Here is a 24,607-nt window from a genome sequence, read left to right on the forward strand (position 1 = left end):
TACAAAGCCATAAACTTAGTCGTTAGTGATATATATTAATATTTATTAATAATTATTAACATGAAAGGGAATTATTTAGTTACAAATTGGGAATTTAAATGACATTTGCTTTAGATTTCGGGCCAAATATTGGGCTCTAGGCAGGTCCTTGCAGCAAATCCTGACAAACTAAGGGAAGCAACTCTTCTTTATATCTGCGACTCCTGGGGACTCAGCAATACATTTTGGAGTCCCAGATATTAAAATTGCGTTTCCAAGTGACCACAATATGTACCCACATCAAATAAAATAAGTATGTGCGATGTCTTATGCTTGTTATAGACAGGCATTTCCCTTTTTAAATCAAAACTTGAGTGAAGAAACTCTGCCATAGATGGTCCCAGTACTGATTGAACGTACATTTCTTATTGAGTGAGTTGGGTTTAACGCCGCTTTTAACAGTATTCCAGTTATATCACGACGTGTCAGCTAAATGTGGGAGGAAACCCCGAAGTGATGCAGGTCTCGGATGTTTACCACTTCGGTGAAACCTACGAGCATGGGTATGGTGATGACAAACCTAGAAACATAATCGGGGCAAACCGGGATTCGACATTTCTTATTGTTATCGATTGACAGCTGTTAATGTGAGTGTCAGAAACTCTCTAATGGGACAGTCACTTTGGCGCTATTTTGGCTGTAATTTCCTTGCATGTTTTCTTGCTTTCCTTGTTGCCAGTTAGCACCTGACAGCCAGGACAATCACAGCAATAACCAAGGAATTAATCTATAATCGATGGTCTGGCGGCGCAAATGGTATTATGGTGCCTAAGAGGGCCCAGCAGTACTAATGGCCAATTGTGTTCTCATTACCACATACACGGTGGAGAGAAAGGGCAGTCATCAGCATATGGTCACTTGTGTCAAAACTGGGTGCTTATAGCCAGGACAAGCAATGCTGTGACAGTTATATTTCTTTTTCCTGTTGGTTGTCTTTTGTTCGTAAAAGGTAGCGAGTGGATGGCCATGGTGACTTGTGTCAAAACTGCCAAGTTATAGCTGGGACAAGCGATGCTGTGACAGTTATATTTCTTTTTCCTGTTGGCTGTCTTTAGTACGTACAAGATAGCAAGAAAGGGCGGCCATGGTGACTTGTGTCAAAACTGGCTGCTTATAGCTGGGACAAGCAATGCTGTGACAGTTGTAATTCTGTCTCTTGTTGGCTGTCTTTTGTACATACAAGGTAGCAAGAAAGGGCGGCCATAGTGACTTGTGTCAAAACTGGCTGCTTGAAGCTGGGACAAGCAACGCTGTGTCAATTACAGTGTTTTTTGTGGACTGTCATTATTACAGAATACAGAGTGTGAGTGGAAATGGGGTTTAATGTTGCGTCCAAGATCATTGCACTTAAATAGCGAGGTGTGTGTGTGTGGCTGCTTGTACTAGTCTGGACTGATGACCATTTTATAGTGCTAGCCCATTGAGACACAATGCCACAGTTTAACATGAATACCCCACTTAGACACAGTAAACTGACTGAGCCGACTAGTCCTTGTTTTAGCCCCTTAATGCTGAGCGCCAGGCAGGGTAACAACAAGCACCATCTTTTAACGTCTTTGGGTATGTCACAGTCAGGGATCGAACCCACGACCTTCCGCTCTCCGGGTGGACACTCTACCACTAGACCACGGAGGCAGTCACCGAATATAGAGAAAGAGAAGACAACGACAAGTTTTTTATATGTTCAAAAGGAATGATGATGATGCTTATAGCTGGGATGTGCAATGCCATGACAGTTAGAGTGTTTTAGTATGGACTGTCATTGTTACACACAAGAGTACTGAAAAAGGTACACAAAGGCAGTTATTTAAGTTGATATAGAGTGATGATGCTTAAAGCTGAGATGAGCAATGCTCTGACAGTCATATTTGGTAGTGACTGGCGTCTTATAGCTGGGCTGTGCAATGCAGTGACAATTACTGTGTTTTATGTGGGCTGTCTTTATCACATACAGTCTCGGCTGCTGATAGCTGGGCTGTGCAAAGCTGTGACAGTAATAGGAAAATGTTGGCAGTGTGGTTGTAAAAGCAAACATATACCAGAAAACATGGACATATTAGCTGTGATGGACTGGGATGAAGGGACATATCAGCTGTGTTGGATGTGGGTCAGTCTTCGAAACAAGTGCTTGCCTGAAGGCTCGTGGCAAGTAGATCTTGTGTCGGCTCGTAGTTTCAAAGTTGTATGGATCCTTATGGCCTGCAGTAAATTACCTGTCTATTGATTTGTCCCAGTAGTTTCTTAAATGAGGGCCTGAAGAGTTTAGTCAGGGCCTGAAGAGTTTAGTCAGGGCCTGAAGAGTTTAGTCAGGGCCTGAAGAGTTCAGTCAGGGCCTGAAGAGTTTAGTCAGGGCCTGAAGAGTTTAGTCAGGGCCTGAAGAGTTTAGTCAGGGCCTGAAGAGTTCAGTCAGGGCCTGAAGAGTTCAGTCAGGGCCTGAAGAGTTTAGTCAGGGCCTGAAGAGTTTAGTCAGGGTCTGAAGAGTTCAGTCAGGGTCTGAAGAGTTTAGTCAGGGCCTGAAGAGTTTAGTCAGGGCCGGTCTGAAGAGTTTAGTCAGGGCCTGAAGAGTTTAGTCAGGGCCTGAAGAGTTTAGTCAGGGCCTGAAGAGTTTAGTCAGGGCCTGAAGAGTTTAGTCAGGGTCTGAAGAGTTCAGTCAGGGTCTGAAGAGTTCAGTCAGGGCCTGAAGAGTTTAGTCAGGGCCTGAAGAGTTCAGTCAGGGCCTGAAGAGTTTAGTCAGGGCCTGAAGAGTTTAGTCAGGGCCTGAAGAGTTTAGTCAGGGCCTGAAGAGTTCAGTCAGGGCCTGAAGAGTTCAGTCAGGGTCTGAAGAGTTTAGTCAGGGCCTGAAGAGTTTAGTCAGGGCCTGAAGAGTTCAGTCAGGGCCTGAAGAGTTCAGTCAGGGCCTGAAGAGTTTAGTCAGGGCCTGAAGAGTTCAGTCAGGGTCTGAAGAGTTTAGTCAGGGCCTGAAGAGTTTAGTCAGGGCCTGAAGAGTTTAGTCAGGGCCTGAAGAGTTTAGTCAGGGCCTGAAGAGTTTAGTCAGGGTCTGAAGAGTTTAGTCAGGGCCTGAAGAGTTTAGTCAGGGCCTGAAGAGTTCAGTCAGGGCCTGAAGAGTTCAGTCAGGGCCTGAAGAGTTTAGTCAGGGCCTGAAGAGTTTAGTCAGGGTCTGAAGAGTTCAGTCAGGGTCTGAAGAGTTTAGTCAGGGCCTGAAGAGTTTAGTCAGGGCCTGAAGAGTTTAGTCAGGGCCTGAAGAGTTTAGTCAGGGTCTGAAGAGTTCAGTCAGGGTCTGAAGAGTTTAGTCAGGGCCTGAAGAGTTTAGTCAGGGCCTGAAGAGTTTAGTCAGGGTCTGAAGAGTTCAGTCAGGGCCTGAAGTGTTTAGTCAGGGCCTGAAGAGTTCAGTCAGGGCCTGCAGCTTCTGTGGGTCCTAATGGCAGCCTGGCATTTTCTTATTTTGAACAGTGACGAGGGAGTAGATTTTGCAACTGGCATTGGCATGTGAACTGTGTAGAGCTTGGGAGGAGGGTTTGGTACTGGCACTTGAACTGTGTATGTTTTGCAAGGTTAACCCTGCTGAGGAAATTAAGCTTTGACTGTCGGGATGGCAAGGGTAAAAAATAGCAGCAAGGAGCTTGGTGTTACAAAGCATTGTGAGAAACCTTACCCCAGTCTTAGACTTAGACTTGGTCTTTCCTTTGGACTTTTCACTCTAGAATGTTAGTGGAAGGAAGACAGGCAGAAGATGATTAGTGGGACATGGAAGAGAGAGAGTGAGTTGTGTATTCTGCTGCTGTGAACAGTATTTCAGTTATATCACAGCGTGTCAGCTCAATCTGGGAGAACAGCCAGAATTGATACAGGTTAAGGTGCTGACAAATCACTGGTCATAAACAGTGTGTTTCTGGGATTCAAACCCATGATTATAGGATCGTGTCACTCCTAAGGGAGGCAACTCTGAACAAAAAAGCATCACCTTAGAGTACTAGGCCACCTCTGGCGCCTTAGTGGAACCTTAACAGATACAGACAAGCAGGTAGAGATATATGAGCAGAAGTATATCCTACAGAGAGGAACATGCATAGAATGGAGAAAGATAAGTCGAGAAATATGAGTGAGTGAGTGAGTTTGGTTTTACGCCGCCTTTAGCAATATTCCAGCAATATCACAGCGGGGGACACCAGAAATGGGCTTCACACATTGTACCCATGTCAGTCTTCGGCGTGACGAGCGAACGCTTTAACCACTAGGCGACCTGACCGCCCCTCAAGAAATATGAATATTATTGTTGTTGAGATGATGATAATGAAAATAAGAAAGAGGAAAATTCACTTTCTGTTTTGCAGTATAAATTTATCTTTCCTAGAAAAAAATGGCATTGGATCTTGGTGGCGAAAACTTCATCACAAACCTTTAAGTAACATTGGGTTGCACTGAAGGAGCAACAGATGTATGCTTTGTTTTCCAAATTTGGAAGCAGTAAAGCTTTGTCTGATTACTACTTCTGGTCAGGAAATGTTTTGTTTGTTTGTTTGTTTGTTTGTTGTTTAACGCCACACTCAGCAATATTCCAGTTATATGACAGCAGGTTGTAACTGATCAAGTTTGGACCAGACAATCAAGTGATTGACATCATGAGCATGGATCCACGCAATTGGGGTATGATGACATGTATCAACCAAGTCAGCAAGCCTGACCACCCGACCCCATTAGTCGCCTCTTACGACAAGCATAGTGGCCATTTATCGAAGCATGGGTTGCTGAAGACCTATTCTAACATGAAACTTCACGGGTCTAAAATGAAATGAAATATATTTCAAAATGAGGTTTTATTTATATATAGCACCTCTTAATTCCCTATGTATTTCAAGTAGATGTTTTTTCAACGTGCTTTTCTTAAAATCGCAAATGTGACATAGATGTGTAAACCCAAAAAGGTTCGATAACCTTGGCTTATACTGCTTTGGTCACTGTAACTCAAAGGACAAGGTCATGTCACAAGGTCAAAGTGCAGCAAGTTCAAGTTCAAGGTCACCTGTCTTGATCCTTCTCTGGTTGACTGGCGAGTCGTGTCCTGACTTGGAGGCTCAGAGGGGTCAAGGTCAAATATTCGGGTAGTGTCTGTGGATTCACGATCGCCCTGTACAAAGAATGAGAAATTCTAGAAACCCTCAAAGAAATTGGACAAATATTTATATACCCATCAATAAGGACAAACAAGTTTTACCCCAAAAAAATTTGAATTGTTAACAACTATAAGTTACTTACAAAAGTGCAATGTTCACCATTATAATAAAGCTGCAGCCTGAAGTCCAGATCTCACTGGTTAAAAATGCTCAATGACACTAAGTACAGTAAACTACGGTTATAACGAACACGCTTATAACGAACTAACGGATATAACTAACTAACCTTTTAGTCCCGACTATATGCTGTAGTTACGCTGTAGTTATGCTGTATATATGCTTATAACGAATTACGGTTATAACGAACTGAAATTAGCTGTCCCTTTGTGTTCGTTATAACCGTAGTTTACTGTATTTCTACGAAATTGGTTTCCGATTGCATAAAGATACTCATGAAGGCTAAACACACTCACACACACATTAACATGCACGGTCACACTCATCAGTTATACTGACCCATCCTTGGAAAACGTTTAAGTTTTGAACTTTTTGTGACAAATGTTGGATGTCAAAAGACACTCAAGTGAGATTCTATTTATCATCCAAAATAATGCTTCAATCTTTTCAGCTTATAAACAGTAACAACCAGTGTCTTGAGGGTACAAAGTACTGCCAACCAGCTTCAGCAGCAGAAACATTAGTGATGTCATTTGATTGTGACGCCATGGTAACCAATGACCTGTAAAACATTGTGATGCAATTTGATTGTAGTGATACCTCCCCGTAGTGATGTCTCTGAGGAAATATTGCCTGATCTGGAAGCATGTTTTGGATGATAAATGAAAACCTCACGATTAATTAATAATGGTCTGTTACTGAATCAAACCTAAACAACACAACCTGTTCAAGGTTCATACAGATACGGAACGCCTTTTCAAAGCTTTTCAAGGCTTTCAACCTTGATTTTCAAGGCTTTTTTAGTTGGGTTATTAGCCTTAGTCTGTCAATATTTTTTTTAAATCCTGCAAACTATATATTTATCATAAGATCTAAAAAGCTGCATGAACATCACACATTTTCAAACAAGATTTATTTTCACAACCAACAAAAAACATAAATTAATTAAGTAAAAAAATAAAATATAATTTCATAAACAAGTATCTTGTACAAATTCAAAGCTTTTCAAGCCATTTTGGTGATTTTCAAGGTTTTTCAAAGTTGACATGAAAAATAAAGGCTTTTCAAGAGGGACCTGAAAATTCAAGGCTTTTCAAGAGGGACCTGAAAATTCAAGGCTTTCCAAGATCGACCTAAAAATTCAAGGCCTTTTCAAGCCTGTATGAACCTTGATGTTATTCAGAGAAAAGGTTACAATCTCGTGATTTGATCACGGACCAGGTTTCAGTTGCTAGTGGAAACCATCCTTGATTCACCAGCAAGAATCTCCATTCAGTAAGGATGAATACACTGGACTTATTTGCCACCACAGCTTGGAGTCAGATTCGAATATGACACAAACAAACAGCTCTTCAGCCTGAAAAAAATGAAGCCATGGCGACAAACACGTCCAGGGTATTTATCATAACAGAACTGAGCCATAATACACTGGATGAACAGAGATGATGTGGGTTATTCACAACGTGGAGTTGTGGTCATGAGGTTTTTGTTGGAAAGGGGTTGAGTTAGATACAAAGTTGAGTTTGGTCAAGAGACCAGATTGAGGTTTCTGTTGGAAAGGGGGTTGAGTTAGACACAAAGTTGAGTTTGATCACGGGACCAGGTTGAGGTTTCTGTTAGAAAGGGGGTTGAGTTAGTTACAAAGGTGAGTTTGGTCAAGAGACCTGGTTGAGGTTTCTGTTAAGAGGGGGTTGAGTTACAATATCGCTGGATGAAACTGACAAGTTTCTACAGGGTGACAGGGTGTTATCAGTACATACAAACTTGGTAAGGCAGTCTACCCGAGATGTTTAGTGTACATTCCTTTGGTTAATAAAGACACAACGTATCATGCCATGGCGGATCCAGAATACAGGTGGGGCAGGGTGTGTTTGGAATTCTGGATCCGCCTCTGTCATGCTAAACGTTAAAAACATGGAAATAATTCAGTGTTGGAAATTAACACAACAGCCATGGAGACTTGAAGTCAGAAATAATGACAAGCCATGACAGTGTTTGATACTAAGGTCGGACCTTGGGTCCTTCAGGTTTGCTTTGTTTGTTTTTGTTTGTTTGTTTGTTGTTTAACGCCGCACTCAGCAATATCTCAGCTACATGACGGTGGTCTGTAAATAATCGAGTCTGGACTAGACAATCCAGTGATTGACATAATGAGCATGGATCAACACAATTGGGATCAATGACATGTATCAACCAAGTCAGCGAGCCTGACCACCTGATCCCGTTAGTCGCCTTTTACGACAAGCATAGTCACCTTTAACGGCAAGCATGGGCTGCTGAAGACCTATTCTACCCCGGATCTTCACAGGTCTTCAGGTTTGAAATAATACCATTATTCATGTTTGCACTAAGATTATTTGAATCAGTGGTTGATATCATGAGGAATTTCCTGTCTTTGGGACACGATGACAAATTATCAGCCAAGTCACCAAATATGACCAACAGACCAATTGAGATGCAACAGAGTATTGCCTGGAGACTAGGGCTAGGACGAGTCCAAATTTACTCCCTGGGTACCCACCCCCCTATTACCGGACTCTATCTGGGTACCCGCTGTAGGTCTCAAGAGATAGGTACAAAATGTTCAATTGGGAAAAGTTTGACTGTAGCCCAGGAAAAATATAGTTGGATGAACACTATAAATTAAATCATCTGGTCATACATCCACAGAAGTTTTATCCTTATTCAAAAATATTCAAGTCAGAAGGAATGGGAGCATAGTCAGAAAGAAATGCGAACATTAGTGTCTTGTAGTGTAACCATATAGTTCTAGATCATTTTTGTCATTAAACAATATATCACGTGACTAACCATGGGTCTGGGTAACCCTGTGGGTACCCGGGTCCTACTCAGTACCCATCTGACCCGAGTTACCCGTCCCAGCCCTACTGGAGACGTACCGGTATTTAAACCTGGTTCCCACTGGGTACATACAACCCACAGAAATACATGCCTCTCGCCAGCTGATGTGGTAATTTTCAACACTCATTGTTAGCCTAGACAAAGAAAACATTGACTTGTACAGGAAGTTATTAGTCATCAGTCCAGGACACAAACACAATCAGAAACCTGAAAATATCAACAATCAACAGTCTGTGCCTTCTCTTACAGAAAAACTGCAAATATTATATATTCTTCACACTTTTGTGTATAGCTACTCAAGAGAAGGTGAAGAACACCCAATTCTTTTATTTTACTAAAGTTAATCTGTTTTGGCATCGGTGTTGAATTGGGTGATCCTTAACTTCTTTGGAGTAATATATTTGTACAGAGGCCTAATGTTTCAACATGTGATGGAGGAACATATAGAAGTCTGTGAAGTATTGATGGCTGGGTTACAAATAACCCAGATTCAAAATAATACTTACAGTATTGACTCTACAGTATTTCTCCATATATAAAGCAAGGTTTACTTTTTGAATAAAATTACAAACCATGAATCAACATATAAATGTTGAGAACCATTTTCACTTTTGTAATGTACTCAAACTTTACTCTTCAACTTTCTACTGATTCTAACTATTAAGTATTCCATTGGGGCTTCACAAAAACACTTAAAAAAATATATCCAAAATGTTCCTCAGAATTTGACTACCACATTCCTCTGTCATAAACAGGAGTTGCTCTGTTTGACATACTGTATTTTTCAATTTGTTATATTATAGCGCACACCAGTGTTTGAAATAATGTTAAAACCAACAAGACAGTCATGCAGGTGACCCATGAGTGTTGCCTGCCCATCTTCAAAGTTACATGGCCGCATTCAGACGTTATAAATATTGAAAAATCATAAAAATAAGAGACAAATCGTGTCATGATTCAGTTGAAATAATGCAAACAATTACCAGTGAATCTCGAGGAGTTAAAATAAAATTGAAAACATAAGTAGTCTTAAAATTATCTGCCAGACAGTGGGGCAGGAGGAGGAACATTTCAGACAGCCTGACAGAAAAATTACCAGCCAGACAGGTAATTATTTCGGACACTGGTGCACACACCCCTCTTGGGGATGCTGTATTTTGGAAAACAAGACTGAGGAGGCACAGGCTGGGTGTTAGTGGGGTGGATTAGTCTGGGAGACAATCTAGAAACCTTCTCCGACTGGAGTTGAGCTGCACGGTGCTGAGCTGCTATCAGCTCATGTTGGGTTCTCTCCAGCTCCTCCTGAAAGTGGCAAGATTAAGAAAGTAAAGAAAGCTCGGTACAGTCAAGTGTCAACACAACAGGACCAGAGGCTGTACACCTGTACAGTAGGACCACATGCTGTACACCGGTACAACAGGACCAGAAGCTGTACACCTGAACAACAGGACAACAGGAATCCTGTGAAGTTGATGTCATTGGTGGACTTTAGTGGTGTGGGTGGAGCTAGGAATAGGGTGGGGCTGGGTGTGGATGGGGCTTGGTGTGGATGGAGCTAGGAGTAGGGTGGGGCTGGGTGTGGGTGGGGCTTGGTGTGGGTGGCTGGGAGTAGGGTGGAGCTGGGGCGTGGGTGAGGCTTGGTGTGGGTGGGGCTTGGTGTGGGTGGCTGGGAGTAAGGTGGAGCTGGGGCGTGGGTGAGGTTTGGTGTAGGGTGGGGCTGGGTGTGGGTGGGGCTTGGTGTGGATGGCTGGGAGTAGGGTGGAGCTGGGGCGTGGGTGAGGTTTGATGTAGGGTGGGGCTGGGTGTGGGTGGGGCTTGGTGTGGGTGGCTGGGAGTAAGGTGGAGTTGGGGCTAGGGTTGGGGGTAGGGTGGAGCTGGGTGTGGGTGGGGCTTGGTGTGGATGGAGCTAGGAGTAGGGTGGGGCTGGGTGTGGGTGGGGCTTGGTGTGGGTGGCTGGGAGTAAGGTGGAGCTGGGGCGTGGGTGAGGTTTGATGTAGGGTGGGGCTGGGTGTGGGTGGGGCTTGGTGTGGGTGGCTGGGAGTAAGGTGGAGTTGGGGCTAGGGTTGGGGGTAGGGTGGAGCTGGGTGTGGGTGGGGCTTGGTGTGGGTGGGGCTGGGGCGTGGGGTGTCACCGTCAGTTAACAACACCACTGCAACAGCCGTAATAGTTTAAAAGCGCATCGTGTTTCATATCATCATTTGTAAATATTTGAGATGTATTGACAGCAATGAATTGTGACATCCCCGTCATCCCTAATGATTGTGTGCGTGCACGTGTGTGTGTGTGTGTGTATGTGCATGTGTGTAAATATGATGTAGATGCACCATTCCACCAGTATAGGACCAGGCAGACCGGTGGTTTAAGGAAGGAGCAATGATCAACACAGTTTGGGCACAATGACATACAGGGCACCATTTACAGCCACCAATCTCACTTTTAAGTTGTGGTGGGAATCAATCTTGCATGATTTCTCTACATACAGCTGGAGCAACTTGCCTGGGGTACTACAACCTGGGGACTCTCGTCAGGATTCAAACATTAACAGTCAGGTCTAGTGATATTTCCATGGATCTTGACAGTTCCAGTTTTTCTGACATGGTAAAATGACACGATATCACTAATTTTATTGCTTGTTTCTTTTGATGTTTATCACCACGCCCAGCAGTATTCCTGCTTCATGACAGCGGTCTGTAAATGATCGAGTCTTGACCAGACAATCCGGTCATGATGAGCATCAAAGTTTGTTGTTTGTTTTTTCGTCTGTTGTTGCCGCACTCTGCAAAATTCCATCCACATGATGGCGGTCTGTAAATAATCGAGTCTGGACCAGACAATCCAGTGATTGACATCATTAGCATAGATCCACGCAATTGAGATACGATGACATGAATCAACCAAGTCAGCGAGCTTGACCACCCCATCGCCTCTTACAAGCATAGTAGCCTTTTATGGAAGCATGGGTTGCTGAAGACCAATTCTAATCTGGATCTTCATGGATTGATAATTTGGAGATGGTGTGAACGAACTCCTTGAACAGACAATACATAATGCTATGCTCCTGCATTTACTGGCTTTGATATGCCAAACAAGGCAAGTTAGGAAGAAAATTGTTCACATTATCAAACGATTTCCAATATTTTAACCATAGATTTGACCTTGCATTCGAGGTCATTTCTACCCTGTCCGACTGTGTGAAGTGCACCGTTATGTGAGACATTGTGTGACAGTAATACCCCATTCTGGAGGGGTAAATACCCCAAATAGCAGCTTAACCACTTGGCTGGTCACAAAGAATAAAACAAGAGTATTAGGTGTCAATCCATATCACTTCATGTCATGTACACAGCCGCCTTTATATCTGAGTGTCAATATCAGTTTGGATTGTGTCCAACAGGCATACACTGCCTACTCTTTGTTGTTACAGTGTTACAGTCACATGATAAGGTTCCGACATTTTGACATTCTGGGTGGGGCAGCTTTATGAAAATAATTTGTTGAAAAATAATTTTCCTTCATTTATTTTTCAAAAAGAATAAGTACTAGCTTTAAATGCTGGATGTTTTGAAAAAAGTGTTTTGTGACTCCAAAATGAAATTGTTTGACTTTTGAACGTCTTAGAAACAGTGAGCATAAAAGTAGTTTAAAAAAAACATACAGTCCCTTCACCCCCACCCAAATATTAAACCGTCAGTCCCTAAGTAGGCCACTTTTTTAATAAACCCAGGCAAAAGTGGTTGATTGCTTCAGAAAATTTACATTGTCGTAGAGGTTCTAACTTTTATATGTGTCATCTCACAAATGATCAATGAAAACACACATTATCTCCTGGCCCACTGAGTATACCAAGGACAGAATTGTGTGAGACAAGAGTTTCTCAACATCTAGGACAGTGTGTGACAAGAGTCTCTCAACATCTAGGACAGTATGTGACAAGAGTCTCTCAACATCTAGGACAGTGTGTTACAAGAGTCTCTCAACATACACAACACCTAGGACAGTGTGTGACAAGAGTCTCTCAACATACACAACATCTAGGACAGTGTGTGACAAGAGTCTCTCAACATACACAACACCTGGGACAGTGTGTGACAAGAGTCTCTCAACATACACAACATCTAGGACAGTGGGTGACAAGAGTCTCTCAACATCTAGGACAGTGTGTGACAAGAGTCTCTCAACATACACAACACCTAGGACAGTGTGTGACAAGAGTCTCTCAACATCTAGGACAGTGTGTGACAAGTGTCTTTCAACATACACAATACCTAGGACAGTGTGTGACAAGTGTCTCTCAACATACACAACATCTAGGACAGTATGTGACAAGAGTCTCTCAACATACACAACATCTAGGACAGTGGGTGACAAGAGTCTCTCAACATACACAACATCTAGGACAGTGTGTGACAAGAGTCTCTCAACATACACAACATCTAGGACAGTGTGTGACAAGAGTCTCTCAACATCTAGGACAGTGGGTGACAAGTGTCTCTCAACATACACAACACCTAGGACAGTGTGTGACAAGAGTCTCTCAACATACACAACATCTAGGACAGTGGGTGACAAGAGTCTCTCAACATACACAACATCTAGGACAGTGTGTGACAAGTGTCTCTCAACATACACAACATCTAGGACAGTGGGTGACAAGAGTCTCTCAACATACACAACACCTAGGACAGTGTGTGACAAGTGTCTCTCAACATACACAACGTCTAGGACAGTGGGTGACAAGAGTCTCTCAACATACACAACATCTAGGACAGTGTGTGACAAGAGTCTCTCAACATACACAACGTCTAGGACAGTGGGTGACAAGAGTCTCTCAACATACACAACATCTAGCACAGTGTGTGACAAGAGTCTCTCAACATCAAGGACTGTGTGAGACAAGAGTCTCTCAACACCTAGGACAGTGTGTGACAAGAGTCTCTCAACATACACAACATCTAGGACAGTGTGTGACAAGAGTCTCTCAACATACACAACACCTAGGACAGTGTGTGACAAGAGTCTCTCAACACACACATCTAGGACAGTGTGTGACAAGAGTCTCTCAACATACACAACACCTAGGACAGTGTGTGACAAGAGTCTCTCAACACCTAGGACAGTGTGTGACAAGAGTCTCTCAACATACACAACACCTAGGACAGTGTGTGACAAGAGTCTCTCAACACCTAGGACAGTGGGTGACAAGAGTCTCTCAACATACACAACATCTAGGACAGTGTGTGACAAGAGCCTCTCAACACACACAACATCTAGGACAGTGTGTGACAAGAGTCTCTCAACATACACAACATCTAGCACAGTGTGTGACAAGAGTCTCTCAACATACACAACACCTAGGACAGTGTGTTACAAGAGTCTCTCAACATCTAGGACAGTGTGTGACAAGAGTCTCTCAACATTCACAACATCTAGGACAGTGGGTGACAAGAGTCTCTCAACATACACAACACCTAGGACAGTGTGTGACAAGAGTCTCTCAACATTCACAACATCTAGGACAGTGGATGACAAGAGTCTCTCAACATACACAACACCTAGGACAGTGTGTGACAAGAGTCTCTCAACATCTAGGACAGTGTGTGACAAGTGTCTCTCAACATACACAACGTCTAGGACAGTGTGTGACAAGAGTCTCTCAACATACACAACGTCTAGGACAGTGGGTGACAAGAGTCTCTCAACATACACAACATCTAGGACAGTGTGTGACAAGTGTCTCTCAACATACACAACGTCTAGGACAGTGGGTGACAAGAGTCTCTCAACATACACAACACCTAGGACAGTGTGTGACAAGAGTCTCTCAACATACACAACGTCTAGGACAGTGGGTGACAAGAGTCTCTCAACATACACAACATCTAGCGGAGTGTGTGACAAGAGTCTCTCAACACCTAGGACAGTGTGTGACAAGAGTCTCTCAACACACACAACATCTAGGACAGTGTGTGACAAGAGTCTCTCAACATCAAGGACTGTGTGAAACAAGAGTCTCTCAACACCTAGGACAGTGTGTGACAAGAGTCTCTCAACATACACAACATCTAGGACAGTGTGTGACAAGAGTCTCTCAACATACACAACACCTAGGACAGTGTGTGACAAGAGTCTCTCAACACACACATCTAGGACAGTGTGTGACAAGAGTCTCTCAACATACACAACACCTTGGACAGTGTGTGACAAGAGTCTCTCAACACCTAGGACAGTGTGTGACAAGAGTCTCTCAACATACACAACACCTAGGACAGTGTGTGACAAGAGTCTCTCAACACCTAGGACAGTGGGTGACAAGAGTCTCTCAACATACACAACATCTAGGACAGTGTGTGACAAGAGCCTCTCAACACACACAACATCTAGGACAGTGTGTGACAAGAGTCTCTCAACATACACAACATCTAGCACAGTGTGTGACAAGAGTCTCTCAACATACACAACACCTAGGACAGTGTGTTACAAGAGTCTCTCAACATCTAGGACAGTGTGTGACAAGAGTCTCTCAACATTCACAACATCTAGGACAGTGGGTGACAAGAGTCTCTCAACATACACAACACCTAGGACAGTGTGTGACAAGAGTCTCTCAACATTCACAACATCTAGGACAGTGGATGACAAGAGTCTCTCAACATACACAACACCTAGGACAGTGTGTGACAAGAGTCTCTCAACATCTAGGACAGTGTGTGACAAGTGTCTCTCAACATACACAACGTCTAGGACAGTGTGTGACAAGAGTCTCTCAACATACACAACGTCTAGGACAGTGGGTGACAAGAGTCTCTCAACATACACAACATCTAGGACAGTGTGTGACAAGTGTCTCTCAACATACACAACGTCTAGGACAGTGGGTGACAAGAGTCTCTCAACATACACAACACCTAGGACAGTGTGTGACAAGAGTCTCTCAACATACACAACGTCTAGGACAGTGGGTGACAAGAGTCTCTCAACATACACAACATCTAGCGGAGTGTGTGACAAGAGTCTCTCAACACCTAGGACAGTGTGTGACAAGAGTCTCTCAACATACACAACACCTAGGACAGTGTGTGACAAGAGTCTCTCAACACACAACATCTAGGACAGTGTGTAACAAGAGTCTCTCAACATACACAACACCTGGGACAGTGTGTGACAAGAGTCTCTCAACATACACAACATCTAGGACAGTGTGTAACAAGAGTCTCTCAACATACACAACATCTAGGACAGTGTGTGACAAGAGTCTCTCAACACCTAGGACAGTGTGTGACAAGAGTCTCTCAACATACACAACATCTAGGACAGTGTGTGACAAGAGTCTCTCAACACCTAGGACAGTGTGTGACAAGAGTCTCTCAACATACACAACATCTAGGACAGTGTGTGACAAGAGTCTCTCAACACACACAACATCTAGGACAGTGTGTGACAAGAGTCTCTCAACATACACAACATCTAGCACAGTGTGTGACAAGAGTCTCTCAACATCAAGGACTGTGTGAGACAAGAGTCTCTCAACATACACAACATCTAGGACAGTGTGTGACAAGAGTCTCTCAACACACACAACACCTAGGACAGTGTGTGACAAGAGTCTCTCAACATACACAACATCTAGGACAGTGTGTGACAAGAGTCTCTCAACATACACAACATCTAGGACAGTGGGTGACAAGAGTCTCTCAACACACACAACATCTAGGACAGTGTGTGACAAGAGTCTCTCAACACACACAACATCTAGGACAGTGTGTGACAAGAGTCTCTCAACATACTCAACATCTAGGACAGTGTGTGACAAGAGTCTCTCAACATCAAGGACTGTGTGAGACAAGAGTCTCTCAACACCTAGGACAGTGTGTGACAAGAGTCTCTCAACATACACAACATCTAGGACAGTGTGTGACAAGAGTCTCTCAATACCTAGGACAGTGTGTGACAAGAGTCTCTCAACATACACAACACCTAGGACAGTGTGTGACAAGAGTCTCTCAACATAAACAACATCAAGGACAGTGTGTGACAAGAGTCTCTCAACATACACAACATCTAGGACAGTGTGTGACAAGAGTCTCTCAACATCAAGGACTGTGTGAGACAAGAGTCTCTCAACATCAAGGACTGTGTGAGACAAGAGTCTGTCAACATCAAGGACTGTGTGAGACAAACCCTAAAGACTTCAGGACAAGTGTGTGTATGACGAGCCAGTGTTTACTAGTAAGCTGATCCACTGGGACCTAAATGCTCAACAAATTATACATGTGTTTGAAGCACCTGACGAGCCATTAGCTTCTAGTGATGAGCAAACAGGCAGGACAAAGTGCTGCCATCGAACGCGAGTATGTTGATCCAGGCTAGGTTTTAAATGGTAATTATTGCTTGGCGACAAACAACATATCAGTGGCAATGTGAGTATTCAAGAAATTATAAGGCCAATATGAATTAATCATTAGACTTTCATCCATAGCTTCTAAAAAAACATGAGTTTTAAAAAAATTCTTAAAGAAACTAATCAAAACATCAATGGACATTAGCATGAGCGTGCTTCACATAAAGCATGAATGTTTGAGAGTACTACGATTATGGTGTATTTCATAAATATGAAAGAAAGAGAGTGAGTGAGTGTTGTTTTACGGCACTTTTAGCAATATTCCAGGAATATCATGGCAGGGACACCACAAATGGGCTTCACACATTGTACCCATGTGGGGAATCAATCCTGGGTCTTCGGCTTGATGAGCGAACGCTTTAACCACTAGGCTACCCCACTGCCCAAGAGGTGGATTGGAAGCGAGACAGGTATGGATCCTATAATGACAGGATTTACATACAAATTTAACCTACTATTTCCACCTTACAATGTGATATTTTGGTACTTTTAAAGTACCATACTCCCTCACTTTCTCACTCTAAATGCCACTTACAGATAATGAGTGAGTGAGTGAGTTTGATTCGACGCTGCTTTTAGCAATATTCCAGGAATATCACGGCGGGGGACACCAGAAATGGGCTTCACGCATTGTACCCATATTGGGAATCGAACCTGGGTCTTCGGCGCGACGAGCGAATGCATTAACCACTCGGCTACCCGACCACCCCTAAAGATAATGACAATCCATCGCTTGTACACTTCCCTGAATTTAAGCATCTACTGTTAAACATGGGCACAGACAGTAAGCTAAGTATGTTAATATTCAAACATGGCATTTCATAAAAGGTTTGCCAGCTCTTGGGACATGCAAATTTTTCTTTCGTGCAAGAAAGTACGAGCCTGAATTTATATATGAAGTGGAGCAAATATTGGCATGGTGAATTATTCAAGATGTTTGTACAACGTTCACCATTTAATAACCTGATCAGGTTAACATTATTCATGAATTTATTCATTTAATCATTTAATCATATCACTGAATTGAGAAGCTATTTTAAATTACCGTATTCGACGTAATAAGCGCCCCGTTCTAATAAGCGCCCACAACGATATTTGCTGGTCATGATATATTGGCTAGTAGACAATCCCAATTCGCAACCCTTCTGATTGATCCATGTACACAAGACTTATTTATTTGTTTTTAATACGCACTCGTGTGTTATATGCACCCTTAATTATTGGCAATTTAATTCTGGAAAAGTATATCTGTCATATATAAACATTTCAGGCTGTCAGCATAAACCACAAAATTGACAATCTTTCAACTCTGTTTTTTTCACCAAAATATTTTTCTAAAAAAAAGACCCCTATTTGTAATTTTGAGAGCGCCCTGGGCACTTATTACATTGAATACGGTAGTTGAAATACATAGTCATGTATGTTAACAAAATTATATATATTCTGTATGACTTAAATATTGCAGAAATTCTGCTGATAATGAAAAGAAGAATGAGAATGATTTTGTTTGGCTGTTGTTTGTTGTTGCCACACAAATAATTATGTCTGGACCAGACAATCCAGTAATTGACATCATGATACGATGACATGCATCAACCAAGTCAGCGAGCCTGACCACCTGATCTCGTTAGTCGTCTCTTACGGAAAACATGGGTTGATGAAGACCTATATTCTACCCCCGATCTTCACAGGTTAGACTGTTATTTAATAGAATGAGTGAGCATTAAGCATTAAGGTTCGTTTTCATTTTCACAGTTAAGTTTAACAGCCGAAATGTCTGTACCATGTGACCAAAACTGAAATTTGCCACACTGAATTCTTGCTCTTCTGCGTTTGTGAGTGTTTGAGGCCAACTTATTTTTCCAGTATTTTCTGCATCTGAGCTCCAGAGAACATGACATCAATACCCAAAAGCCTCATCTGGAAATATGGTCCTCCAGAATACACATAGAGAATCTGGTCCAAGTGTCATTTGACATCAAATATATCAACAAGTTTTTCCACTTTTAAAGTTTCATCAACGAGTGTTGATATATTTGTAATCAAAAGACACGAGGGTGAGATATCATTTATCATCCAACATCATTCTTCCAACTTTTTCAGTTTGTAGACAGTAATAAGTAGCATCTTCAGTGTAAAAAGTACTGCTAAGGGCTTCAGTGGTAGAGTCATTAGTGATGTCATTTGATTGTGACGTCATGGTAACCAATGACGTCACAATGTTCTGCAAAGCATTGTGATGCATTTTCATTGCAGCGATATCTACAATGTAGATATCACTTGATCTCATCCAAGCCATATCTCCTGTGGGAGACAGTTTTGGATGATAAATATAGGTCACTGATTCTCAGTTTCATCTGCTATATGAACAGCACACTGTGATTCACTGAGGGGGAAAAAGCACTGAAGACTGATTTCAACTAATCTCATTAAAATCAGATCTTTCACTCCGATACGAAGCCTATCTGGTGTGTAGATCTGCAAACACTCACATAAACCTACTTTCTAATCAACCGGTACAAGCGAGAAAATCATTCACAGAAGTGTAACTGATTTCTGTACCACAAAAGTGAACATTAAAGGACAGTTCCAAATGGAAATAATAAAAGATTGGATTCCAGCATAGCATCCGAAACCAACACAGTTTAGTTCTGATGATGTAGGAAACTCATGTCGGTAATCACTACTATTTCTATTGATACCTTAAATTATTAACTGAATATTTTTGTCAGTTTCTAACATTCTAAATTTTACTCCTTTCTTATAAGCAATTCATTTACTTTCATGAATTTATTCATTTTAACTGTTTGAATTCATTCATGCTCAATACAACTTTAAACAGTTCAAGTCAGTTGTTACAGCCCCTGACACACTCTATACTCAAATGTATAATGTTTCAACAAAACAGACTACCCAATATCTTGGAGGGGGGACGGCCTAAATGTTCTAGTGAGAACATTGTGCCTGAAAACACCTTAAAGAGGCATTAGTGTAGAGCCATTGGCAGTTAAAACAAGTTTGATTAAAATTGAAATCAATCGAGACTATTTTAATTGGACAGTGAAGATCTCTGAAATCGTCCAGATTAATAAATTTACAGATAAATGAATATATGGATTACAAAGAAGGCACAATTTATGGATAACAACTTCTTTAATACTGTATAGGCGTCGTTTCTGTATAGATCCTTATACCGTTGTCAAGCAGGACCGAAACGTCGCCTATACAGTATTAAAGAAGTTGTTATCCATAAATTGTGTCTACTTTGTCATCCGTCAACTTGTAAGTAATGCCTATCAAACAATTAATATATGGATTAATGATGGATTGTTATCAAGTAATGACACTCAAAAACTGAAGACAACAATATGACATCAGCGCATCATTCAGCGCAATATTGCAACACAAGCCTGGCCATTCTTTTATCAGCCAATCAGGAAAGAGTAGTCTGTTATGAGCATAACCTTTTGAAAGGGGGTTATAGAAAGATAAAACTCACAAAAAAATGATTAGGTTATCCAAACAAATGCCAGGGAAACACTTGCAATATAATTATTCACAGATATTTCATCAACAGATTTCTTTGTTAGTCCAGACTAGTAAAAGTAGCCATACAGAGAGAGAGAGAGAGAGAGAGAGAGAGAGAGAGAGAGAGAGAGAGAGAGAGAGAGAGAGGAACAAACACACACACACACACACACACACACACACACTAACACATACACACTAACACTCTGTACACATGCGAATGCACATAGCTATAGTAAGTGCAGTAATCTTATACTCAATACTCAATGTTGAACCAAATTTAAACTCACTTTGGCACTTCAAAGCTGTATGTAAACCACAGACCATTCATGCATTAAAGTAATACCGTATTCGACGTAATAAGCGCCCAGGGCGCTCTCAAAATTAGAAATAAGGTGCTCTTATTAGAATATTATTTTGGTGAAAAAAAGAGTTGAAAAGAGAATTTTGAGTTGAAAGATAAATTTTGTGGTTTACGCTGACAGCCAGAAATGTTTATATTCCAACGATGTATTTTTCCAGAATTTAATTGCCCATAATTAAGGGTGCATAAATAAGTCTTGTGTATTGATCAATCGGAAGGGGTGCTAATTGGGATTGTTCATTAGCCAATATATGAGCAAATATCGCCGTGGGCGCTTATTAGAGCGGGGCGCTTATTACGTCGAATACGGTACATATGAAAACAACAAAAACCCACCTTGTAAACAACATAGTCATATGTAGGTGGTTCATTATCTATCGTGAGTCGTAAATCCATGTACTGAACCACTTGAGTTGCCATCGCCATAGCAACACTTGGTATCCAAGGTAACTCCAATCAGAATTCACAACCCAAGATGACACATTTCTCCGATGCTTCCAGGGTCACAATTCACACAGACGACCACCCATTCCATTCCTTTGGCAAAATAAACAATTCACACCACAAGAACAACTCTCTTAAAAAGAAAACATTCCCCAAGATTATCTCTCACCCTGCAAGTGCCTGTCCCCCAGCCATTCTCTGCATGACCAATTCCCCAACATTGACACTAATAGCCAAGATAACAGCCCTTGAACAACTCGATTTTAGAGCTATAGTTAGCTTCAGCTATAGTTAGCTTCTAAAACATTTCCCAATCAGATTTATCAAACAGCAAACACGAAAAGAACAGTCACTACTCCAGGCCAGAAATGCTGTGAGACTCGCCTCTTGACTACGATCAAATCAACTGCAGCATAAGCGTTTACAAAGACAGAATTAACTCCCGGAGAGTTCAAGACTCGGTACACTAACATGAAACATCATGATAAGCTGCTTATACCGAGTGGAGCAACAAGCGTGAAATATTAAACAAGCTGAGCAAATGTTTATGTATACCCTACAAGCTGAGACTGCCCTTCATTGTAGTATAACAGCTTATTGTCAGTCTGGAGGGCCTGGTCGGACTGTTGGGTGATCAAATAGATCGGAAGGATTGGAATTACTTGTTGCTCGACTGAAAACCCTAAATTATTGATAAATAATTAATAATACTTTATAAATATTGCCGTTTGTTTGTTTGTTTGTTGTTTAACGCGCACTCTGCAATATTCCAGCTACATGACGGCGGTCTGTAAATAATCGAGTCTGGACCAGACGATCCAATGATTGACATCGTGAGCATCAATCTACCCAATTGGGATACGATGACATGCATCAACCAAGTAAATATTACTGAAATGAAGTCATAAAGATGAGAAGTACTTGTTGATTGTCAGTTTTTCATGCAAAACCAAAATGAAATTATGTCCAGTATGTATATTTATAATCTTAATATTATGAAACAACATTGAAAAAAATATTGAAGTAATTGTATACTAATGCAGCTTTATGATAACAGGAAACTAAGAAATACAAAGAAAGAAGAATTATTTTTTTCAATGCACTCACAGGGACATATTCAGGAAAAAAGGTATGAAAGAAAACATATATTTTAATGCAATTAGTAAATAACAAAAATAATATTTTAAAGTAAAAAAATAAATCAATTAATAAATAAAACAAGAGAACTTATATGTTGATGTGATGTCAGTTCTTGAAGTTAATACATAGTAATATTTTCTGCGCTTAATATTCAAAAATGTTTTCTCCAAGATACTGAATCCGCTAGAGGGGGTGTGTGCATTATACTTGGGTGCGCACTATACTCAAGAAAATACGGTAACAACAAATGTTCCTTTTCTCTCTTTCAGTCCACACTCTGAAAAAGCAGATTTCAATAAACTCGAAAAAAGTCTTTAAAGTAACTATTTGTCAGATAGATAACAACCAGTAATTTCTGACTGACAGAGCAGTACACCCAGTAGAACGGAAGAATCAGCAAAATAAAACTTATCATTTAATTATTACCAGAAATTTTTCTTTTAAATAAATGAAATATCCTGATAAAAAAAATTAAAAGAAATAAGTCATTCAGTTATAACAAGAATTTCTTACAGACATAGGATTTAAATGACACCCAGTGGAACAAGGTATCACCAAAAAACACCATTTTAATTCAGTTATAACCAAAAATAGATAAAATTACGATATCCTATGTTATCATGAATAATAAATTAGTCATACGATTATAACAAGAATTTCTTACAGAAGCAAAATAACATAGTCACCAAAATAAACATAATTATCCAATTATAACCTAAGGTAATATTTTTTTATAATATCAAGACAAACAGACATTTCATTTATATTTTTTACCATTTTTTTAATAATATCCTACATTACCATGAATAATAAAAAAGTAATACAATCATAACAAGAACACTTACATAAACTATCCTGTAGCCGTCATATAGCTTGAACATTGCTGAGTGCGCCATAAACAACAAACAAACAAACAAACAAACAAACAAAACTATCCTGTCCTATAACGTCACCAATAATGAAATAGTGAATAATAATAACATTTTCAAAATATAAAATAACAACACATACTTCCAACTCAAAAACAAACCAAACCCTGTCCTCAGATGCTACTTCCAAACATCCATTGAACCGTATACAAACATGTATCAACGCTAACACAACTCAAACCCGGCAACAAAAGTACCGTGAAATAAATCCATATTTTCTGCCAAACACAACTGTACCAGAAAATTCCTCGGTCGACATCCAGGGAGCAGGTATAGATTGGCTGCCAGATTGAATGTCCCCTACCCTGTCAACGGTAGTGCATTACTATATAATCACTGGTTGCCCCGCAAATCTACCCTGACTAATCTACTCCCTTCCCCCATTCCCCCTACCCTACCGTACCAAAATTAATTATCAGATTCCGGGTAACATGAGTCTCAACAATGTAGTGGGCAGGTTTTCAAAAAAAAAATTCACATTTATGAAAATTCAATAAAACCATTGTCACTTTTTCACTAAGATTTAGGAGACAAATATATCTGCTTGTGAAATCAGCACCACAGAAATTTCTTTTGCAGTAGATTTATAAAATCAGCTGTCACGTAAATTATATTTTTCTTAGTAGTGAAACTTACACAAACACTTTCTAGTCTTAATGGTTTATTGTTGATAAAAAGTGATATTAAAATGTTTAATTTAGATCAGCATTCAAACTAAAGCTGTTACGGAATGTTCATTTTTCATGATGCAGTTTTGATGTATATCTGTATTTCTGTGCAATTCCACAAGTTCTCTAAACCTGATAATAAAACTGACTTAATTTTAATTGATATAAAAAATAACAAGACATGATATTGCAGAAGCAGACACTCTCGGGTCGATCTCATGTTTATCTCAAACCATGTAAACATGCACTTTATAAAGCTCCACAGAAATGACACTCAAATCCATTGTATCTCGGAGACAAATCCCTTCTGATCGTTATCTATAGGAATTTATTACACGAGAAAACAATTCAAAACATTTTCCAGTAACAGGAAGAACAAGAACTCATTCAGCCTGAAAAAAATTAACATTTTCTCTACAATTTTCAACTCAATCTTTTAATAAACCCAGATATTTAACTAAATTTTGAACACGTTTTCCAGTGAAAATGATTCCATTGATATCAAAGGTAGAAAAGCAAATACCGTATTCGACGTAATAAGCGCCCAGGGCGCTCTCAAAATTAGAAATAGGGGGCGCTTATTAGAATATTATTTTGAGTTGAAAGATCGTAAATTTCGTGGTTTATGCAAACATCCTGAAATGTTTATATACGACAGATATATTTTTCAAGAATTTAATTGCCCATAATTAAGGGTGATATAACACACGAGTGCGTAATATGCGCGAATAAATAAGTCTTGCGTACATTGATCAATCGGAAGGGGTGCTGATTGGGATTGTTCACTAGCCAATATATTAGCAAATATCGCCGTGGGCGCTTATTAGAGCGGGGCGCTTATTACGTCGAATACGGTAATAATTTTTTCAGTGATGACAAATATTTTCCCATTTCTCACAAGCATGTACAACCGTGTGTGTTAATCCCCCTGGTACCTCCCACAATGA

The 24,607-nt window shown here is 40.7% G+C and overlaps 1 protein-coding gene across 5 annotated transcripts in view; it reads right to left on the reverse strand.

Annotated features, from left to right (window-relative positions):
• Window positions 1–24,607, reverse strand: part of LOC124117142 (myosin-9-like) — a 124,648-nt gene that overhangs the window by 47,561 nt on the left and 52,480 nt on the right. For 3 of the 5 annotated variants that reach the window (XM_048395306.1, XM_048395305.1, XM_048395302.1), the window contains exons 13-15: window positions 9,420–9,491; window positions 5,060–5,164; window positions 3,692–3,736 (exon numbers count right to left, since the gene is read on the reverse strand). In XM_048395306.1, coding sequence (XP_048251263.1) covers window positions 3,692–3,736; window positions 5,060–5,164; window positions 9,420–9,491 — 222 coding nt within the window. The remainder of the gene's footprint in view (window positions 1–3,691; window positions 3,737–5,059; window positions 5,165–9,419; window positions 9,492–24,607) is intronic. The other 2 variants (XM_048395304.1, XM_048395303.1) reach the window with 1 other exon arrangement.

The sequence above is a fragment of the Haliotis rufescens genome, unplaced genomic scaffold, assembly GCF_023055435.1.
Source record: "Haliotis rufescens isolate VD_foot unplaced genomic scaffold, xgHalRufe1.0.p SCAF_14, whole genome shotgun sequence".
In the NCBI taxonomy this organism is placed as follows: Eukaryota; Metazoa; Mollusca; class Gastropoda; order Lepetellida; family Haliotidae; genus Haliotis; species Haliotis rufescens.